At 40.3% G+C, this 18,976-nt stretch overlaps 1 protein-coding gene across 6 annotated transcripts in view; it reads left to right on the top strand.

The window, feature by feature from the left end:
* Positions 1-18,976, top strand: part of myo18ab (myosin XVIIIA b) — a 241,528-nt gene that overhangs the window by 45,791 nt on the left and 176,761 nt on the right. For 4 of the 6 annotated variants that reach the window (XM_049576736.1, XM_049576735.1, XM_049576733.1 and 1 more), the window contains exons 1-4: positions 1,139-1,283; positions 8,388-8,496; positions 8,901-8,933; positions 11,134-12,381. The exons of 1 other annotated variant lie outside the window; for it this stretch is intronic. In XM_049576736.1, the coding sequence (XP_049432693.1) occupies positions 8,458-8,496; positions 8,901-8,933; positions 11,134-12,381 (1,320 nt within the window). In that variant the 5' untranslated portion in view covers positions 1,139-1,283; positions 8,388-8,457. Of the gene's footprint in view, positions 1-1,138; positions 1,284-8,387; positions 8,497-8,900; positions 8,934-11,133; positions 12,382-18,976 lie in introns of those variants that run through there. One more of the 6 variants, XM_049576732.1, reaches the window with a different exon arrangement.

The raw sequence follows: 18,976 nt of genomic DNA, 5'->3' as shown, positions 1-18,976 counted from the left end.
TCTACTGAAGCAGATGGTAGGGAACACAGAGAGAGAGAGCAGAGCTGATGAGACAGGGGAGAGAAGGGTTTAGTTGGATTTGAGGTTCAGACAACTGCAGTACTGGATGAAGGATTGAACCACCAAATGATGACCGGACGAAGTGTGAAGGTATGTTACCAGAAGATTGGATGGAGAATCATAAGTCTAGTTTCTGGAGATGTTATGGAGCAAGCTGAACTCAAAGGTTTTTATAATTTAATGACAACATTTAGATAGTGCCACCATATTGATGTGCTTTTTAGCATTAGCTTTCTGGCTAGCTAACAAGGCTGTTGTCTGTCCTGTAACATCAGGCTGTAGTGCATTTGACTGACAGAAATACATTGTTACGATCGTAGAAAATTGTGATAGTGCAACCACTTATTGGGGTTGCATTTTAAATTGGGGCAACCATGATGCACCATATTACCACTGTCTGCAACTTATTCATTCATTATTCTATCATTTTGCCCTCTGAAGTATGAAAGCACCCTAAGTTTCAGCATTTTTTTGAAAATGTCTATCTTCACCACCACTGCCATATCATGCTGTCCTCCTCCATGCAGTTCCCATGTGTCCACGTGTTCCCTTGTAGTGCTGAAACAGTTGGTTTACTGTCATATACATTTATGTATCAGCACAAATGCCAAACATTTGCTGGTACCAGCTTCAGTAGCATCAGATCTAAATCTAAACAAACCCCAGTACCCCACAGTTGTGTCACATTAGCCCCTGAAATACCCTGAATGCACCATGATGTCAACTTCCAAGTCCGTTGTTTTAGTATTGCTGACCTACAACATGAGCTATCCTACCCAGTATATTCTCAGTTACATTAACAGACCCTTAGCTGTGTTTCCTTACACACGCAGAAACTCCCATGTGCTCACACAGAAGCAGCTGAGATGACAGCAACTGTGGCAGCATGTGTGGTTGAACAGTGTGGCTGCTGATTGGACAGTGAAGGTGGTAGGGGGGAGTTCATGGCAGACCTGTCCAGGCTGGAGAGCAGAGGCTCCTATTTTTACCCCGGCTCAGCACCTTCATATCACAACAGCTGTCCCCACAGCTCTTGTCTGTCCACTGTCAGGAATAGCCAGCCTATCAGAGTGCTCCCCCTCTTTTCAGCTCTGCTGTTTCACTTTCCGCTGTGCGTCTCAAGCTGCTTGCTCAGATCTCCTCAACTTTGGCCAGTTCTTGATTTGATCTGTGACTAGTGGGGACTAATTGGACAAAGAGTTGTGGAATTACTTCACTTACAGGTAGAACAATTTGTGATCACTTGTATGGAAAGTAGTATATTTTGTTGAAAATCTAGTGTGGGACCTTGAGGTCCCACAGCCGGTGGCACTATTTTTAGACAAGAGTTAGCTTGAGTGGTTTTCCAACTAAATGTAGCATTTTACAATAGCAGCTTTTGTGTCATTGTGATAGTTCCTCTTTACATACTCAGCTGTTGATCAGTAAGAGTGGTAGAGTTTAAAAGAATAATGTGTGGGATGTCAGTTTGGCTGGTTTGAAGAGGTGGATACATGCTTAGTGGGAGCCTGTGTGCTGGTGTGTGAACTGATGGGAAATGTAGTTGAAAATGCAGTTTAGTCATGATGTGTTTTCAGTTCATGTTCAACATGTTGGGTCATTAGTTGTGGTTGTCTGGTAAAGTATTTATTATATGCATTTTACTTTGACTTTTCATTTGTTTTATTTTGGAACAATCATGTTCAGACTTAATGTAGAGCTATTCAGTTTTATTGTTTTTTTGGACTTAAGGTCAAGTTGTATCAAGATGATTCTATATTACCATCATTCTACTAATTTCTGATGTTGAGTCTGTATTTTACAAAAGGAAAAGTTTGTTCTCATGTAATACTGTGGAGCACAGTTTTTAACATCAGTTTGATTATTTTCATGTTGTTTGCATACAAATTCCACATATGAAAAATCTAAAAATACCCTAATTGTTGTAAGATGATTACAGCCATATTGCATTTTCATAATTCCCTAAATTATGGCCTGTTGTGACTTGACTAGCTGTGATACCCTTGTGATAGTAAATTCACCTCCACAACTACGTGTTGAGCATTCACATGGAATATAGAAATAAAGTTTGACAGAAATTCAAAACGTCTTACCAGATACAGTTAACATAATTCTTGATTTTGAGAATGATAATAATCCTCCTGAATTTGCAGCCAGAATGCCATCAGTGTTATTGTTAAAGATTTTTAATTCAGTCTCCATAAATTTGGAATAAACCATGGAATCATTCACTACATTTTTGCCTTTATTCTGAAGAAGACAATATTCCTACTAAGCTGTTTTACATAGGTAACAAAAATGCATATTCCATTAATATTCCCGTTAATGCCCGCTGATGTTTGTCCTATGGTTACACCCTTTTATTAATAATATTATAATAATATAAGGATTATTTCAAACTTTTCCACCAGTGGCCGACTTGTTCGACCATGAAAACACAGCCTCTCTCTTTCTTTCCTCCCACCACCTTCTTGGAAAGGTTGGTGTTGTGATATTTGTGCATATCCAAAAACCTATTCATTTCCAAGACTTATATAATGTTTGAAAGTAGGTGTGTTTCTCTTTCCAACTAGAAAATTTGGGGTTTTCTTTTCAGCATGCATCTCTACACCAGCCTTACAGAATTCTGGCTGATTGGTTTGTGTACAACACGCAGAGTTGACTGTAAACAGGCAAGAGGCTGTGTGTCGCAAACTGCTGTAAAACAAAAACCCCAGTGGAGACGCATATATTCAAATGTACTGTATACATGTTCAAAGATTGCTCCTTAAATCCAAATAATACTGGCAAATCCCATGTCTTAATCAGAAAAAAATACTCTTGGAGTTAGGCCTAATTCTGAATATTAAACGAAGTATGACGTTTACATGACCTGCCTCAAATGCAGAATTTTGTCATATTCATGATAATGGTTGAATATTAGTGTGCAAGAAAACATAGTCATTGTAATAAATATATGATATGCTGAGATTTCTGACATGCTAATTCACTCTGCAGTAATATTATCAGATGATGTCTGTGATGGTGAAATATAAGAGGTAGCCTATGTTTTATTGGAGTTGTTGTTTTGCAGGCGAACCCAGATTAGAGGTCTTTAATAGGTCCCTAGTATCTGAGACCTGACCCACCCACAAATTAGGGGCCTGTTGTGTTTCTGCAGATTTCAAATCTGTGTGTCAATATGTCTGAGTGGACCCAAGTGAGTTCTGTAATAGCTCAGACATACATTGTTGCCGTTTTCTTTCTAGATAGGTCTGTTTCAGATGCTGTCTACCTATACTTTGGTGTAGGGTCTGGGTCTAACTGTCCTCAGGTCCTTTTTAGATTGGGTCTCATTTATTTGAAAATAGATTTATGCATGTTGGGTTTGGTTTTGTATATGCATGGCTCTGCTTAAGCTCAGGCCTGCTGTTCCTAAGGTATTACCAGTCCGCTACAAACAGGGATTTGGCCTCTCCACAGTCAGCGTTAGTACAGAAAGAAGCAACTGCCTGTGTCTTGTTGGATGCCATGTTTGAGCTTACCTTTTGCTTTGAACTCTGTCGTGTCCATTCCAATGACATGCTGACTTATATTGTGCACATTTGCCATTTGAAGGAAAAAAACTGGGTCACATGAGGTCCACAGGTAATACCAGACCAAAGCAAAAAGGCATCCATTGCACATAATAACAAGTCATGTACTTTGTGTTTGAATAATGATTGGTCCAGTACTAATTGTAACCCCAGAGCTTAATTCAGAAGAACTGTAGCTTGAAAGGAGTTTTTCAAAGCTGTTGATCATTATGTGTAGGGATGGGAATCACCAGAGGCCCCATGATAAGATAGCAACGCAATTCGTAAGTCATGATACAATATTATTGCAAATTTAAATATGTTGCAATATGATGAGTGTTGCGATAAAATATATTGTGATATATTGTGATTTATTACCTTTTTTCAACTGCAAATTCTGTCCAAAAAGGAAAACTTTGTCAACATCTAATAAGATAAAGTTTTTAGTCTGTTCATCTCACTTCAGTCAATTTATGCAGCAAAATGTATCTAGTTAAATGAAAAGAAATAAATTATATTGTTCTAGTAGGCTACCTAAAGTTAATTTTGTATTCGTAATATTAATAATTTATATTATCAAAAAAATCTGTACTTGACATCTGTGTAACAATATATTACCATACAGAAATATTGCGATACTATGCTATATTGACCTTTCCCCCACCCCTGTTGTGTGTGTACTAAGTCTAAGTTAACACTCATACATACAGAATTTAAAAGAAAAGACATTTCCATAATATTTGAAAATAGATTTTTCTGTGACAAATGCATTAGTAGTCTTTCCTTCAAGCAAGTTTATTAATGAGTTCAAGAATAAAAGTCAAGCAAGTTCCTACAGACATGGAAACAGAAATGTTAATTTTGAAAATATTGCACTCTGAAGTGTTCTTACATTCAGTGTTTTCCAGTGAGACAATAAGGTAGTATGGGTTGATAGCTGGTGTTGAATTGTAACTCACTTATTTTAACATCTTAGTATTAAAAACAAGATCTTTGTAATGTGTGACATATGACTTAAGCACTGCCTATGTGGGTTTAGGGAGTAATCTGGCCCACAGCCCGACAGTACCACTGTCTAATCCAAAAATAAACCTGTTGGTCAGTGTGCTAATTTAGTGACCACTGATAAAAGCCACTAACCCAGAGCCAGACCTGGACACTGTCACATATGCAGTGAAAGGCTAAAGGCTTCCAGTCCAAGTCAGATTTGTAGAGACAAGCTTTGTTCTGTTTTGTGTAAAAATGAACAAGGCAGAAACCCTCGACTAAATCTTTTGATTTACAGTGTAAACTACGCTCAGAGGCATACCAGACATGTCCAGAGACAGTGTGATTGAAATCCCAAAAAGGACACTGACTGTTCAAGATTAGGGTAAATATTTTGTTTTACTACTTATGTGAAAGCAATTGACAGTGACAGTTTACACAAATTCAAGATTAAGCAATGAAAGACTGCCCAGTCCAAAAGTGGGCTTGCTTCTAGATGAGACCAGACGCTTGGGTTAGCCTGAATCTGTTGATTACAATGCAGCTCAAATAGGGCTGGGCCATATGGGTAAAATCCTCTGCCGATGGATTATATGGAGATAGACTTAGTTTGGTTGGGCTTTATCAAAATTGTAAAATTTTCATACCTTACTGAAATTTCACCACGGTATATGGTAACTGAAGGTATTAGTGTGTAAATAGTGTAGAATAAATACACAATAGAAACTCACAAAATGTCAAAGAAGGCATATTTTACACATATTTTATCATTATTAAACAGAGAAATGCAGTTATACAAGTTTCTGAATTCAAGTTTTTTCTCTTTGACCAAACGATACTACATTAATCGCCTCAGTAACTTGCAATAAAACACAACATTAGTTAGTCCACTGTTCCAACAATCGGCACCTCTGGTTTGGTAGAAAAAAAGCCGTAATTCACCGAGTTAGATGTAACAATATGTTGTTTTCCCCGTAATCTCTCTTTCTGCTGTTGCTGGCCAGTTGTTTACAGTCCTGTAATGTTATCCCCACGACCACCAGTTGCCTGTTCCATCAGTAGAGACTGGAGACTGACCTCTTGTGTCGTGTGCTGTACTCTACATACAATGAATATACTAGAAAGAGAAGTGCCTGTATTTTTGATGGTGTTGAAAATCTTATTTTTGGGTTTTTAAATACCCTGGTATAGAGTAATACAGTGATACCACTCATGCCTATGGCTAGTCTAGTTTTTTGAATATCAGACAAATCAAAATACTTAATTACATATAGATCTAGGCTATAAGATCTAGAAATTCAGTTTTGCCATAAACACCAATATATACAGTATGGGAAGATCCACAGCCATAGAGATTTGGCATTTTGTTGTTGCTATTTAAGAAGTAGGCTACCAGGGGGTATTCCATCAAGCAGGCTAAAGGCAAATCCAGGCTTAAATGGCCAAATCTGGCTAATGTGAGCCAGAGTTCTGTTCCATCAAAATGGCTAAGATTAGCCTCACATTGGTAACCATGGAAACCATGTTTCTGGCTAAGCCTGATACATCAAGCTAAACTCTGGTTTCTGTTCCATCAACCTGAGCCACAACTCTGTTCCATCAAGGTGGTTAACCCGAATCCCAGCCTAGTAACCATGGTAACTTATGCTGCCAGGCAATCCTGGTCTGTAGCAGGATTCAGGTAAGGATTAGCGCCATCTATGATCAAAAAATGTTCAATAGACAAGAACAGACACCTAAAAGACAGTTCGGCCAGTGCTTTTACACACTCACAACTGTCATGTTATGATATAATAATATGTAGATCATAAAATATATAACATAATTATCAAAAAACATTAACTATTAAAAAACAAATTAAAATGTATAAGATAATTAAAAAAACACAACAATAAAGCCAAAATCAAACTAATAAAAACAGAGCTATAATAAAATGAAACTGAGGCATTAAACAAAGATTGTATATGTACACCAAACCACATGAATATGTGATTGCCCTCCCATCCCATCCCCACCCCACACTGTTTCCAATTGGCTAGCAAATTCACAGCCAATTAAGGTCAACTGATAACGGCCATATAAGGAGTGCATCCAAGAGAAGGAGAGGGACACACCCAGAGAGACACAGAGACCGAGCAAGAAAGAGTAGATTAGGAAATAATGGCATGCCCCTTCATCGAGGATCCTGCTGATGAGGAGGCCCACATTGTCCAGAGGGCCTTCCAACCACCACCAGCCCCATGGGTCTTCCAGGACAGGACCAACCCATTGATACAGACAGACTCCTATCTGTGGGAGAGGTACTGGTTCGGTATCTGTGCAGTTTGCTGGAACCACACATTATAAAGGTCACACGTCGTCTCTGACCACTGTGCAGTCAGTCTGTATTGCACTGAGGTTCTCTGCTAGCGGTACATTCCTGTATAGTGTTGGTGATGCTGAGAGACTTAGTAAGGCAACTGTTTGCAGAGAGGCTTGAAATGATCACATTAACATATGGTTATCTTTTATATTTATGAATTAACCATGACACAAAGCAACCACATTAAAATGGGACACACACCATTGTGGTTTGTCTGTTCCTCATCTTATAGCACATTCCATACATTTAAGGGGATTTTCCTTATATTGATATAATCAGGGATAGAGCTTACAGTTGACTCACAAATGATGAGAAATAGATAATTGATTCACTATCACCTGCATTCACTTAATCGTTTTCCTCATCTCCACTGAACTGATGGATTTGCTAAATGTCATTTTCTACAATCAACAGATAAATGTAATGTGATTATTTCCTATAAACTGATCATTTCGGAAATGTCAAAATCTACACTCAGCTATGTGATAAATGCAATGATTCACATAAAATAGTTTGATTAAATGCATCATCTGAAATTTACATAGGAATCAGTAGGTAAATGTGAGTCTATCACTAATTAATTAATTAATTCACACATGGTGAATTTCATTAGGCATACTTGAATTGTTAGATTTAATAGGTGTTCTTAGATACATATATTTTGTCCCTTTGATGCAGGATTTATATAACATGATATTATGCTGAAATACTGAATTTTCTTTGTCACTTGCACATTAAGCCTGTCGGCAATATTCCGCCACGCCACCTCCCTTGCTTTATTAATTGCTGCAGTATTGCCTTTTTTCGTAATTATATCCTTATAGTCCTCATACACTTCCATAAGGAGCGTTTGGTCCGCTGCAGAAAAAGCCTCCGCTCACTCCTTTCCTTTGCTTTTTGACATTTTGCAACATTTTCGGCACTGTGTGGCCTTTTTATTTTCCCTGGGTGTGTGCATGAGTTGAGGCTTATCGGGTGAGGCTTGAATTAGCGTCAATTGGAGCCAGCTGATTTCACTTGATGGAACAGGTTGGCGCTAGATTGGGAGTTGGTGTTTAGTCAAACTTCAAGATTACACCTTAGTCTGGATATTCTTAGCTACGATGATGGAATACCCCCTTGGTCAATACCAGCTCACAATTTGTTTTTATGTACCATTCAGCACTCCCAAGAGCATTGTGCAATATTATGTTGAAGTTGGATGACAATGTTTGATCCCTTTTTACAAGGCTTTTTAAATGCTGAGTGTGGCGTATTTTTGCAATTTGTGTTTTCATTTGTCTAAACCTCGTCTAATCTTCTGTTCATCACTGCTTTGCCATCAACATGTGGCTCTGCCTACATTGAAAAATTCAATGATCTCTGTGGCCTACAATGCTCATGTCAATTCATCTGTCTTTGTGTATTCTCACCATCTTTCCTAGCTCCCTTCCACCTCCTCTTCCTCCTGCTCTCATCTCATCCATCTCAGCCCATGACAACAGATCAGCCAACATGGCTTTCTCATCTCGCTTTTCCTTCTGGGAGCAAAAGGGAAGTCTCATTTGGACATTTCATAAAGCACTCTTACACTGCATGGTCCTACAGTGTTTAACACTGTGTATTAACGTGTGTTTTAACATACGTGTGGCCTTTGCTTGCATCACACTAAGAATTTGATGGCTTTCACAATCAGGTATAAGCATATGTTATAGTAGCTGTGACTTTGTACAACCTTTGCCATTTGACGGCATTAACCAATGCAATTTTAATGCATTTTTAGTTGTTGAATTAACTGGAAAGAGTTTTTGCATTTAAAGAAAGATTCTGATGTTCAAAAATTGTTTTTTTGCCAAAGATCAGAAAATTTGCATGTTCTAAAATTTGCACGGTGTGTGATGGACAACAGCTAGTGTTGAGGTTTTGATCTAGTTGTCTTTTTATATCAACACATTTAGATCAAAGAAGATAACAAGCCAGGAATCAAAAGTGTAAGTAAAAGTTGTCCTCTTTACTTGAGATCATTACAACCACTGGCAGGTGAAGTGAACAACATTGATCATCTTGTAACAATGCCATGTTCTGCTGGGAAACCTTTGGGTGCTGGCATTCATGTGGATACCACCTGACATGCTCCACTAACCCTTACACCGTCACAGTCCAAGTACACCCTGCTCATGACAACTGCACTCCCTAATTGCAGTGAGTATCATGACAAAGAGCTTAAAGCATCAACCTGGCCTATAAATTCTCCAGATCCCAATTTGATCAAGCACTCATGAGATGTGGCGGTACCCCACCTCACAACCCACAGGACCCCAAGGATTGGCTGCCAAGTCACGGTGCCAGACACTGTCCCCAGAGGCCCTGTGTCCATGCCTCAACAGATCACAGCCACGTCTGATTCACGGTGGGGCTTCTGATCTGGCAGTTCATGGACACAGGACCTCTGGGGTACTGCCAGGTCCCACAGATGCTTTTGTGATCTGGGGACTTAAGAGATCAGGTCAGGTCGGGAAGTGCAGCTGTCATTAGGGGGATATTTGTTTTGTATCTGAGTTTGGTTGGGTTGTGCTTGTCAAGTGGCATCCACATGAATGCCAGGACCCAAGGTTTTCCAGCAGAACATTTCATTGCAGCGAGATGATCAATATTAATCACTTCACCTGTCAGTGGGTGTAATGTGTAGGTTGACTGATGTATATGATAGTAGGAGTCATGTTAAAGCTGGGTTCAATCCAGGTTCAGTGATTTATATAGCCTAGGCGTACACAAAGTCCAGTTTCTTACTGTATTGTTTATGTGTGTATATATAGATACACACAAACATATATATATATATATATATATATATATATATATATATATATATATATATATATATATATATATATATATATATATCCTGAACCTCTCACTTTTTTTTCTGTGAGCTTTGCTTGTGTTAGCGTTCAACGTGAGTTTCAGAAAAACACTGTGGTAGCTTAGTGGATAGTGCTGGCGCCCCATGTATAGAGACGATGCCTCACTGCAGCGATTGCGAGTTCGACTCCGGCTTGCAACCCTTTGTTGCATGTCGTCCCCCCACTCTCTCTGTCTCCCCATTTCACACTCTCCTGTATATTAAAGGCAACAAGCCCAAAAAATAATCTTTAAGAAAAAAAAAGAAACAAAAAAAAAAATATATATAAAAACACACTTGAACACATGACCTTATGGCTGCCACCTGTACATAAGTAGGTGCATGTTCATGATTTAAAAGCTACCTTTTTTGGTTCATGTCTGAACAACTTTCTTTTACAAAAAATGTTACCAAAAAAGAAAAGAAAAAAGGACTTCATACCGCAGAACCCGAAGTCTTGTTTTTGAAAATTAGCAGACAAAATATAACACATATATGAGTATCAGTAGTGCTATTAAGCGTAAATGCAACACATTCCATTAAATCAAAAGCTAGTTGTATAAGTGGTTCTTGTGTGAGGCCCACTGACTTTCTGGAGATAGTAAATTAGTAAAACTGCATTAAAGCATTTTTGTAATGAGTTAAAACTCTGTCTGGCCTAAGCCACTTATGGAGGGGTGCTCTATCTATAACAGCTATAGACATGTGCTGAGACTGACTTGTGATTGTAAGAATATCTTCATGACATACTGTAGGCAACATTTGGTACTAAGTTTGAACAAATGGCCCCTCAGACAGTTTGAGGCATTCTGGCTTATTTATAGCATCTTAAGTACCCTGCAAACCTTCCTTGAAAATACCTATTGTGGGATTTCATGCTTATGTAACTAGTCAGTGATGAGTATAGTAAGCAGCTAGCTGTTCAGTCCTCTTCTGCACATCCAGACATTTTGTGGTTTTGGCCCAAAAGTTGTCATATTTTGGAGTTGTACTCATAAAGGTACCAAATCTTGAGGCAAATTTGTGATTTGTCTTTGCCTGATTTTATGGGTAAAGCTGAAAGACACTAAACAATTACAAAGAAATCCAATATTGGATTAATGTTAATAGCTTTGTTTGGGTTAGTGTAAGACTTAAACTCTTATTTCTTACTAGGTCTTACTATTTAGACATATTCAGCTCAACATAACATACCAACATTTTGGCTATTTACAATAAAAGGCGTGATGCTTGGATTTTCCTTTATTGTTGACATCCTTATACCTTCTTTCTTTCCTCTCTACGAGTAGTCAGACAGTGAAGGGCTGCCCAGCCGGGCCAAGTCAGTGCCAGCTCTAGACCCTGGCAGGGGGTTATTCCGGGCAACAAGTCCCCCATCAGTTTCCCCCACTGGGACAGTAGGCCGGGTCAGGAGTCCTTCCCCACCTAAAGTCAAGACACCTGTTAAAGTGCCAGAACGCTTCAAAAGCCCAGGGCCACTGTCAAAGATGGCAGAGCAATTTAGGGGTCCTGAACCACCACAAGCTCCTCTGAGCCCAGAGCCAATTGTGAACAGCGAACAAGAGCAAAATGGCATAATGGGCAAAAGAGTGATCAACGGTACAACCAACAGTGATGGCAAACTTTCAGGCAACAACCAGATGGATACTACAGAGGACAAGGGTCTGACACGTAAGAAAGTAGTAAAGGTGGTTCGTCGTGTTGTCAGGAAGGTCATGCCCACAGAAGAGGACGAGGCTTCTGTGCCTTCACAACCATCAGACAAAGCTCCACAAGCAGCCAAGCCTGTCGCTGAACCAGTTAAAGCAGTGCCAGCAGCCACATTAGCACCAGCTGCAGTCTCTAAGGCCCCCATGTCAGGCTTCTCTTTTAAACATGACGTCATCAAAACTGAAGACAAAGATGACATCTCGCGAGGACTGTCAAACCTCATGGTCAGAGGCAGGACAAGGGAGCCCCGCCCAAGAATATCCAAGGATGAACGAGCAGAAAAAATAGAGCTGGAGAGGAAAAATGAGAAGAAAGAGGAAAAAGTTGTTGAGCCAGAGGAGATAAAAGAGGAGAAGAAAGATGATAAAGCCACTCTAAAGCCACAGGAGGCCAAACCTGCAAGCTCTGGTGCAGTTAGACAGGATGTCAAATCTCCTGCGGTTGCTGTAAAGCAGGCTGGCAGCACAGCTTCTGAGCGCTTAGCTCCAGTGCCTTCCAGATCAACTCATTCCAGACCTGCATCCCTCCCACAAGTTGTTGGCTTTATCCCACCTCCCAAGTCTTCGCCCTTGTCTCCGCCTCCTGGCTTCATACCTGCACCCAGACCAACTACTGCCAAAAAACCCACCACTACAAATCCTCCGTCTACCACCCCAGCAGCCCAAAAATTGTCGTCCCACCCTCCTCCATCACGTTTCATCCCTACTCCTAAACCCTCTCCACTTGCAACTCCTGTGAGCCCTGATCCTCCCCGTCCCGATCCTAGTCCACTGTCTCCCCCTCCGGGAGTCATTCCCATTCATCAAACTGCCATCATTCAGGAAGAGGTATACTGTCCACACTTCGCATGTCTGGTCAACATTTGGGACATTGATGTGGAAAGTGCATGGCCATTTGAAATGCATGTTTGAAATAAAAGAGCACTGTGGAGTTTGCTTGCAGAAACCACATATGTGTGTATCCTTAGTGTGGCATGGTTTTGGAGTCATTTAATAGCCATCGTAAACAAGGTACAGATATAAAAAGGAACACAAAATATTTTTTCTAACCTTTTAGAATACCTAGGGAAAAGGTCACCTGAGAATACTTTATCTTTTCAGCAGCTGTCAACATGGCCAAAGACCTGGCGGCGATGTCATTCAGTTGGTTTGTTGTCCATTGGTTCAGCTGCCCAACGCTTTAGTCCAGAACAGGAAAGGCTTTCAACATCCATGAGTATTATGTTTGGACGTTTATACTCAGTCCCCAGTGGGAAAGTGACCATGTAGTCAATGCTTTGCATTTGCCTGACAAGGTAAAAGTCAGTAATGAATCAAATAAAACAAGATATTTGTTTCAGGTCAGGCTGTTGCTGTACCACTTGGGCTTAGCTGAGTCAAGTCATAAAGATGCTGATTTTTGAACATGTGCTAAACCAAGACCAAGATATGACTAAACTGCCATTAAATATGGTGTATTGGTGTTCCCCAGAAAATGGTTTCTCTGTGGTTTTGGTTGACCTTTCGACCTTTTCTGTGGTGCTACAATCAGGTTACAATTTCCTCTTGACCAGTATCTCTTTAAGTAATAGCTGGGGTGCCACGAACTTTGCCGGTAACATTTTTGCTCCCAAGGGCATAAACATTTTCCAGTTTTAATTACTGCCCTTAGGACAAACTTTACAGACAAAACTGTATGTTTTATGTTGTGTCTGACACATTCTGCCAGTGTGTGTGGCTTTAGACTTTTGGTCACAAGTTCTTTTTTTTTTTTTTTGTCTTTTGTTTGTGAACACAGAACAAGTCATGTCATTTTGTTTTACAAGTCCTCTGTTGTTGAGTACCTTAGTCCTGGGCACCTCAACATTGGCTGTTTAGGAGTAGAAAGTATTTATTTACTTCCTGACCATAATTTCCCACTCTTGTGACCTATCAGTCACAAACCCCTTTATTTATTGGTATTCTCTTAACCTGCTAGTTTCCTCAAAAACTTTGTTTTTGCTGTTGGTTTTGCTGTCAAAATTGCAATTTGTTTATTTGTTGGAGACTATAGAGGTTTTGCAGATTTTAGAAGCTTGCTCTAATTGAGAGCCTTGAAACCATCTCTGTGTAGTCTACTATGAAAACAGGGAGGACAGTTGCTACTTTTTTTTAGCAATGAGATCTCACATAGCCGAATGTCACTCTGAAGCCTTGTTTACAAAGGCAGAGTCCCACCTGAGAATCCAAAAGCTACTGCTTCAGTAGCCTGGTATGTCCAGTCACCAATAGGAGAGCCATGTAGAGCCAATTACTGCAGTGCTGCATTCTGGTCAAGTAACTCAAAGCACAGTCATAGTTAGCTTAGCTCTGCAGAAACTTCAAAGATGGCAGACTTGGTTCAAATAAAGCTGTTGTTTCCTGGGCTCTTGCTGAATTTGAGCAACAACTGGGTCACAGTTTACTCCACAACACATGCTGCCTCTGACCAGGACAGTAGCCTTAGGAATCTGCTGCTAGATTTCCAAAGCATGTCATCTTTTGCATTAGAGGGATGTATTAGATTAGAAATCCTTTTTTTTCAGTAAAGATTTTAACTTCCTTATGACAAATCTTTCTGACATTATGATAATTCAGCCTCTATGCTTATGATGAATAGTGAGCTGCAATAAGATCAGGGTTTTGCCCCACAGGACTAAGAGCCTAAGAATGATGATATCTTTCAATATTTTCATGGTACATTAATTTGCTGTGCTGGTTTGTTGCATCTTGTATCTTGCAGATATTCTTCTCTTAACCAGACAATTACAGTTTTGTGTGTTTGTGGCATTAATCTTGTCGTGTGCATGCTGTTTGAAGCTCCTTTGACCTTTTACTCTGGGAGTATTACTAACATGAGCCCTTTTTACACAGAGATGGCGCTGTAGAGATGCTTCTTTACTCAGCCTTTGCATTTTCACACAGAACTAGGGATGCGTAATGTTTTTGTTTTTTTTTTTGCTGATATTCCATATGCTGATATATCACAACTCATTTGACTGATAATTGATACCAATATTGATATATTTACTTTTTTCCCTGCCTAACTTTAGTGATCATCAAGTTTCTTCTGTAGCAATATTAACATCATATTATGCATGTATACTGTATAAGTGATACAGTAATACAGTATTTTTGAATGTATGTAATATTCATGCATTGTGCAAATTGCAAAAAAGGATGTTAGCTGGTTCTAGTACTTAATTTTAAAGCTGATATTGGCCGATACCGGTGACATGCTGATATTGGCATGCATCCCTACACAGAACCAAAATACAGCGGCATCATGCTGCACCAGTGTGTAATGCTAGACAGCATGCTGGCATCACGGAAGCAAAAGAGGTGTGACAGGCATAACATGTAACAGCGTCAGCTTTCAGTGTACGCGTTGGCAATAAAAATGCTATTAACATGGCAATAACAGTCATTTTACTGCCTCTGTTATATGGGGGCTGATCTCGTTCTCTGCTCAGAAGGTAAGGAGGTCCCAGACCTCATTGTTTTCTCAATTTGTGGTAATTTTCGGCTGCTGCTTTTCTTCGAGTTAGCTGATAACTGCTATCAGCTGCTTTTGAAATCTCCAGGTGGTGGGTCGCACACATATTACATTGTCAAAACGTCGACCCCTTCCCATCCACAGTCCCGTCCTGCTGGCTGTCCCTTTTACATGGATGTCGTTTTGGCGCTGTTACTACCTATCGATGCAGGTTTAAGGCGAGACAACTCTGGCCCTTCCTTTCTGCGATTGTTCATTTTACACAGAACAGTGAGGCAGCATAATGGCATGAAATTCCCCCTTTAAAGTCATAGGCAGCGTTAAAAGGTCCATGGTCTTTTACCATTAGATTCTACAATAACCCAAAATGCAATGTAATGTTGATGACAGAAGTTTGAGTGTGCATAGTCTGCTAAAGGAAACATGAGAAAAGTCAGTCTTTGATTTGTAAGAGGAATACATCACATATGCACTTTGTAACTTTCTGTTTGTGTGGAGTCATTAGCTTTGCTTCAGCTTTTTCAGTGGGCTTAGTGTCATTATGTTGCTGCTTTAACCTGTAGGAGGAGCCGCTCAGTCCCACCGAGGAAGCGCAGAGACGCCTGATGAGAATCTTCAGTGCCCCAGTAAATCACCCTACTGTTGATGTCTTGTCTGCATGTCTGTCCATGTCAACTTGCACAGATTGTTTAACAGATACGTTTTGTGTCCCTCAACAAAAATGTAGTGTAACGGCACTACAGACCATGGCCTCAGACTGAGTCAAATCCACACTGCTAATGTTCCCCATCATGAGCTTTACCCAACTTGTTCTGCTACAGGGTTGTTGTATTGTACTGTTTGTTTTCTCCCTCTTAGAGTTAGCTTGCAGAACCTCAGCCTCCCTAACCTAAACAATGGTGGCTTTCCTCAGCTGTTAGCATTAGTCACCATGCCTAAAATGTTTAGTTTATTGGTGTGTATTTACAGAGACAACAGAGGAAAGTATTAGAAGGGTGCCCCACTGACTGGGGCAGAACAGTTGGTCTACCCGTTGTGACTCATGACGGAGTGAAATGTTATCCTCTCTGCTGGTGTCCTGGCTTCAGCACTCTGGCCCTTCCTTCTGTAACTCTGTTTCTCTGGCTGTCATCATGCAACCATGGCAGCTTTCAAAAGTCAAATCTCACTTTTCTAGTTGAATTTTTTTGCCTGCTTTTGTAGACTCACTGGAAAGTTTCACATAGTAAGGATGTCCTGATTAACTATCTTTTTGCCCTGATCCAAGTGCTGTAATATTTGGTTATTATACTGATATCTAGTCCAGTCCAATCTTATATTTATCTAAATGTTGATTGAAATATATGCTGTATCCAGGTTTGGAAATTAGCACCAGCTAAATCGTGAATTATGCATGTGACTGCTAGATTTGCTTCACTTACCAGCTAGAAAACAATGGTAATCTATTGAGTGGCTGATAGATTTTGGAATCTACCAGCCACAGTGGCACGTGGACAAAAAAAAAAGGTAAATTTCCAACCTTGACTGTATACAAGCTGTAGCCCATTAAAGGAGCTATATGTAAGAAATCTAAAGCAAATAGTCGTAAAATCCTCCTAATATGTCACAGAGACTAAGGAATAATGTTCATGTAACATACTGATCTCACTGACAACAATAGTACAGCCAGAATATTCGCATTTAAAAAAAATATTTTACGGTCTGCAAATCATGTTTATGTTTTGAATTTGTGTTTTGGCCTGTTGCGCCACCCACCGCCGTCTACCAGTCACGCAGTCAGTAGAGTCTCAGCATCAAGTTAAAGCTGTGTACCGGGACACATCAGCAGTGTCCCAGTACATAGCATTAGCAGCCGGCTCCTCAGCTGTATCCTGGCAGCAGCGTTAGCAGCAGAGAAGCTAGACTTGCTTGAATGGTCCGCTGGAAAACCGAAGATCAAGGACGCGGTGACACAGCCCTGCTACGGCAGCCGCCCGTGGGCAAACAAATCAGTCTCCAGCGTGCTGCTGTCCAGCAACCTCAAATCTGTAGGGGAGGGGGGGCGGACACGACTCGCGGCAGTATTTTGAATTTGAGTGCAGTAACCGTTTTGGCCACATTCTTACATACAGCGCCTTTAAAGCTTACATGCCCCTGTTTTTATGAGCTGCTTGATCAAAATACTGATGGTCCTGAGTAAAAACTATTCTTTCCTCACAAATGACCTTTGGCCCAGGACAGACATTGGCTTGCGGAGAGCATGCAAACCTTACAACATACAAGTTTGTTATCAAGTTGCGAACAGAATTATTGTCAGTTAGTAGGGATGGGAATCAAGAACCGCTTTCAGTTGTGAACTTGTTTCAAATAGTCTGATCGATTGGAACTGTAAGACTCAGATCATAGCAGTTTCTTTTATTGATGCTGGCATCTTTTTCTGAGAATTGTGCTTTGAAAAATAATGACGTCAGACTTATGTGTCTACACTGGAAACTTGCAACAAGAAGGAATCATATAGGGCAACGGTCCAAGTGTAATTTCATTTCACCAAATAAACAAAAAAAGACAACAGTACTGCTTAAAGGGCCATACATATGCTGAATTTTGAACTGCCCGGAAAAAGCGAGGTTGGATGCTAGGTGCTGCTCTTGTGCCTTTTCTGTGCCAGCTTTCAAAAAACACAAATTTATTCATTTATTGTTTTTAATGTAGATGCACAGGTGTGCTCAAATGCCAGAGTGACTCCATCACAGTGTACACGTGTTCCCGAGAACTTATTTTTCAGGGCAAGATGGGTGTGCCCTGAAATAAAGGAGGCATACACATGCCACATCTTTAACCACCTGGAAAATACAAGGTTGGATGCTGGGCGCTACTTTTGTGCCTGTTCTCTACCAACTTTCCAGGGCGCAGAGGCAAGTTGCATCTGAGATTGCTAAGAGATCACCAGCACTGTATCATAGCCTACTTACCAGAAATTCTGAGTGCAGAGCTGATCTTCCAGGCGCTGTTTTGTAAGTGTGTATTAGGCCAGAAATATTGTCCATGGGACAGATGTAAAGCTCTGGCAGCCCTGCACTAAAATGATCAACTTCTTCTCCATAATTATCACAGACTGATATTTACGGAAGAAGGTCAAGATATCAATTGGCAGTGATTGGTTGTTTCTAGTAACATGACATGCACTGCACGCTGCTGTTTCAAAAGTTGAACTTAGTTTATTTCAGGGCGCAGCCATGGCACCCAAAAAATAGGCACTTGGGAACGCTTGCGCACCGCGACAGCATTGCTCTGGCATTTGAGTACGCCTGCTGTGCATCTACATTGAAAACAATGTGCTTGAGGGTGCAAATAATGCAGCTTGTGTTCTGCCCCAAACAGTGTTCAACTTTTGGAACACAGAAGCGCGGACTGCACGTCATGTGACGAGGACAACTAATTACAGCCAGCAGATAATCTTCTCTTCATCTGTAAATATCAGTCTATGACAAATATGGAGAAAATTATGATCATTTTAGTGCAGGGCTGCCAGAGCTTTACATTTGTCCAATAGGCTATGATACAGTGCTTGTCAAGGTTGCTTAGCAACCTCAGACACAACCTACTGCCACACTCTGGCACAGAAAAAGCACAAGAGAAGCACCCTGTGCCAGACATTGCATTTTCCAGGTATTTAAAGAGTTTGCATGTGTATGGCCACTAAAATGTCCGTAAAATGATAATTTCAAGTAAAGGTGGAAACAACAGTAATATGCTTTTCCTAGGCAACATGGGCTTAAATTTCAGGAATGCCGTGTGTGACACTCTACACACTGCTTCCCAACTGAGCAGCACATCCTTTACCAAGAGTAAATTTTCTTTTATGATAACATTAGTGCTACGCAGGCAGGCTTGGCATAATTTTGACTATCCAGTTGAGAATTTGTTCCAAGTTATCCAACAGTTTTTGCA

The sequence above is a fragment of the Epinephelus fuscoguttatus genome, linkage group LG5 (assembly GCF_011397635.1).
Source record: "Epinephelus fuscoguttatus linkage group LG5, E.fuscoguttatus.final_Chr_v1".
NCBI classification, from domain to species: domain Eukaryota; kingdom Metazoa; phylum Chordata; class Actinopteri; order Perciformes; family Serranidae; genus Epinephelus; species Epinephelus fuscoguttatus.
This window is presented reverse-complemented; position numbering and strand designations above follow the sequence as displayed.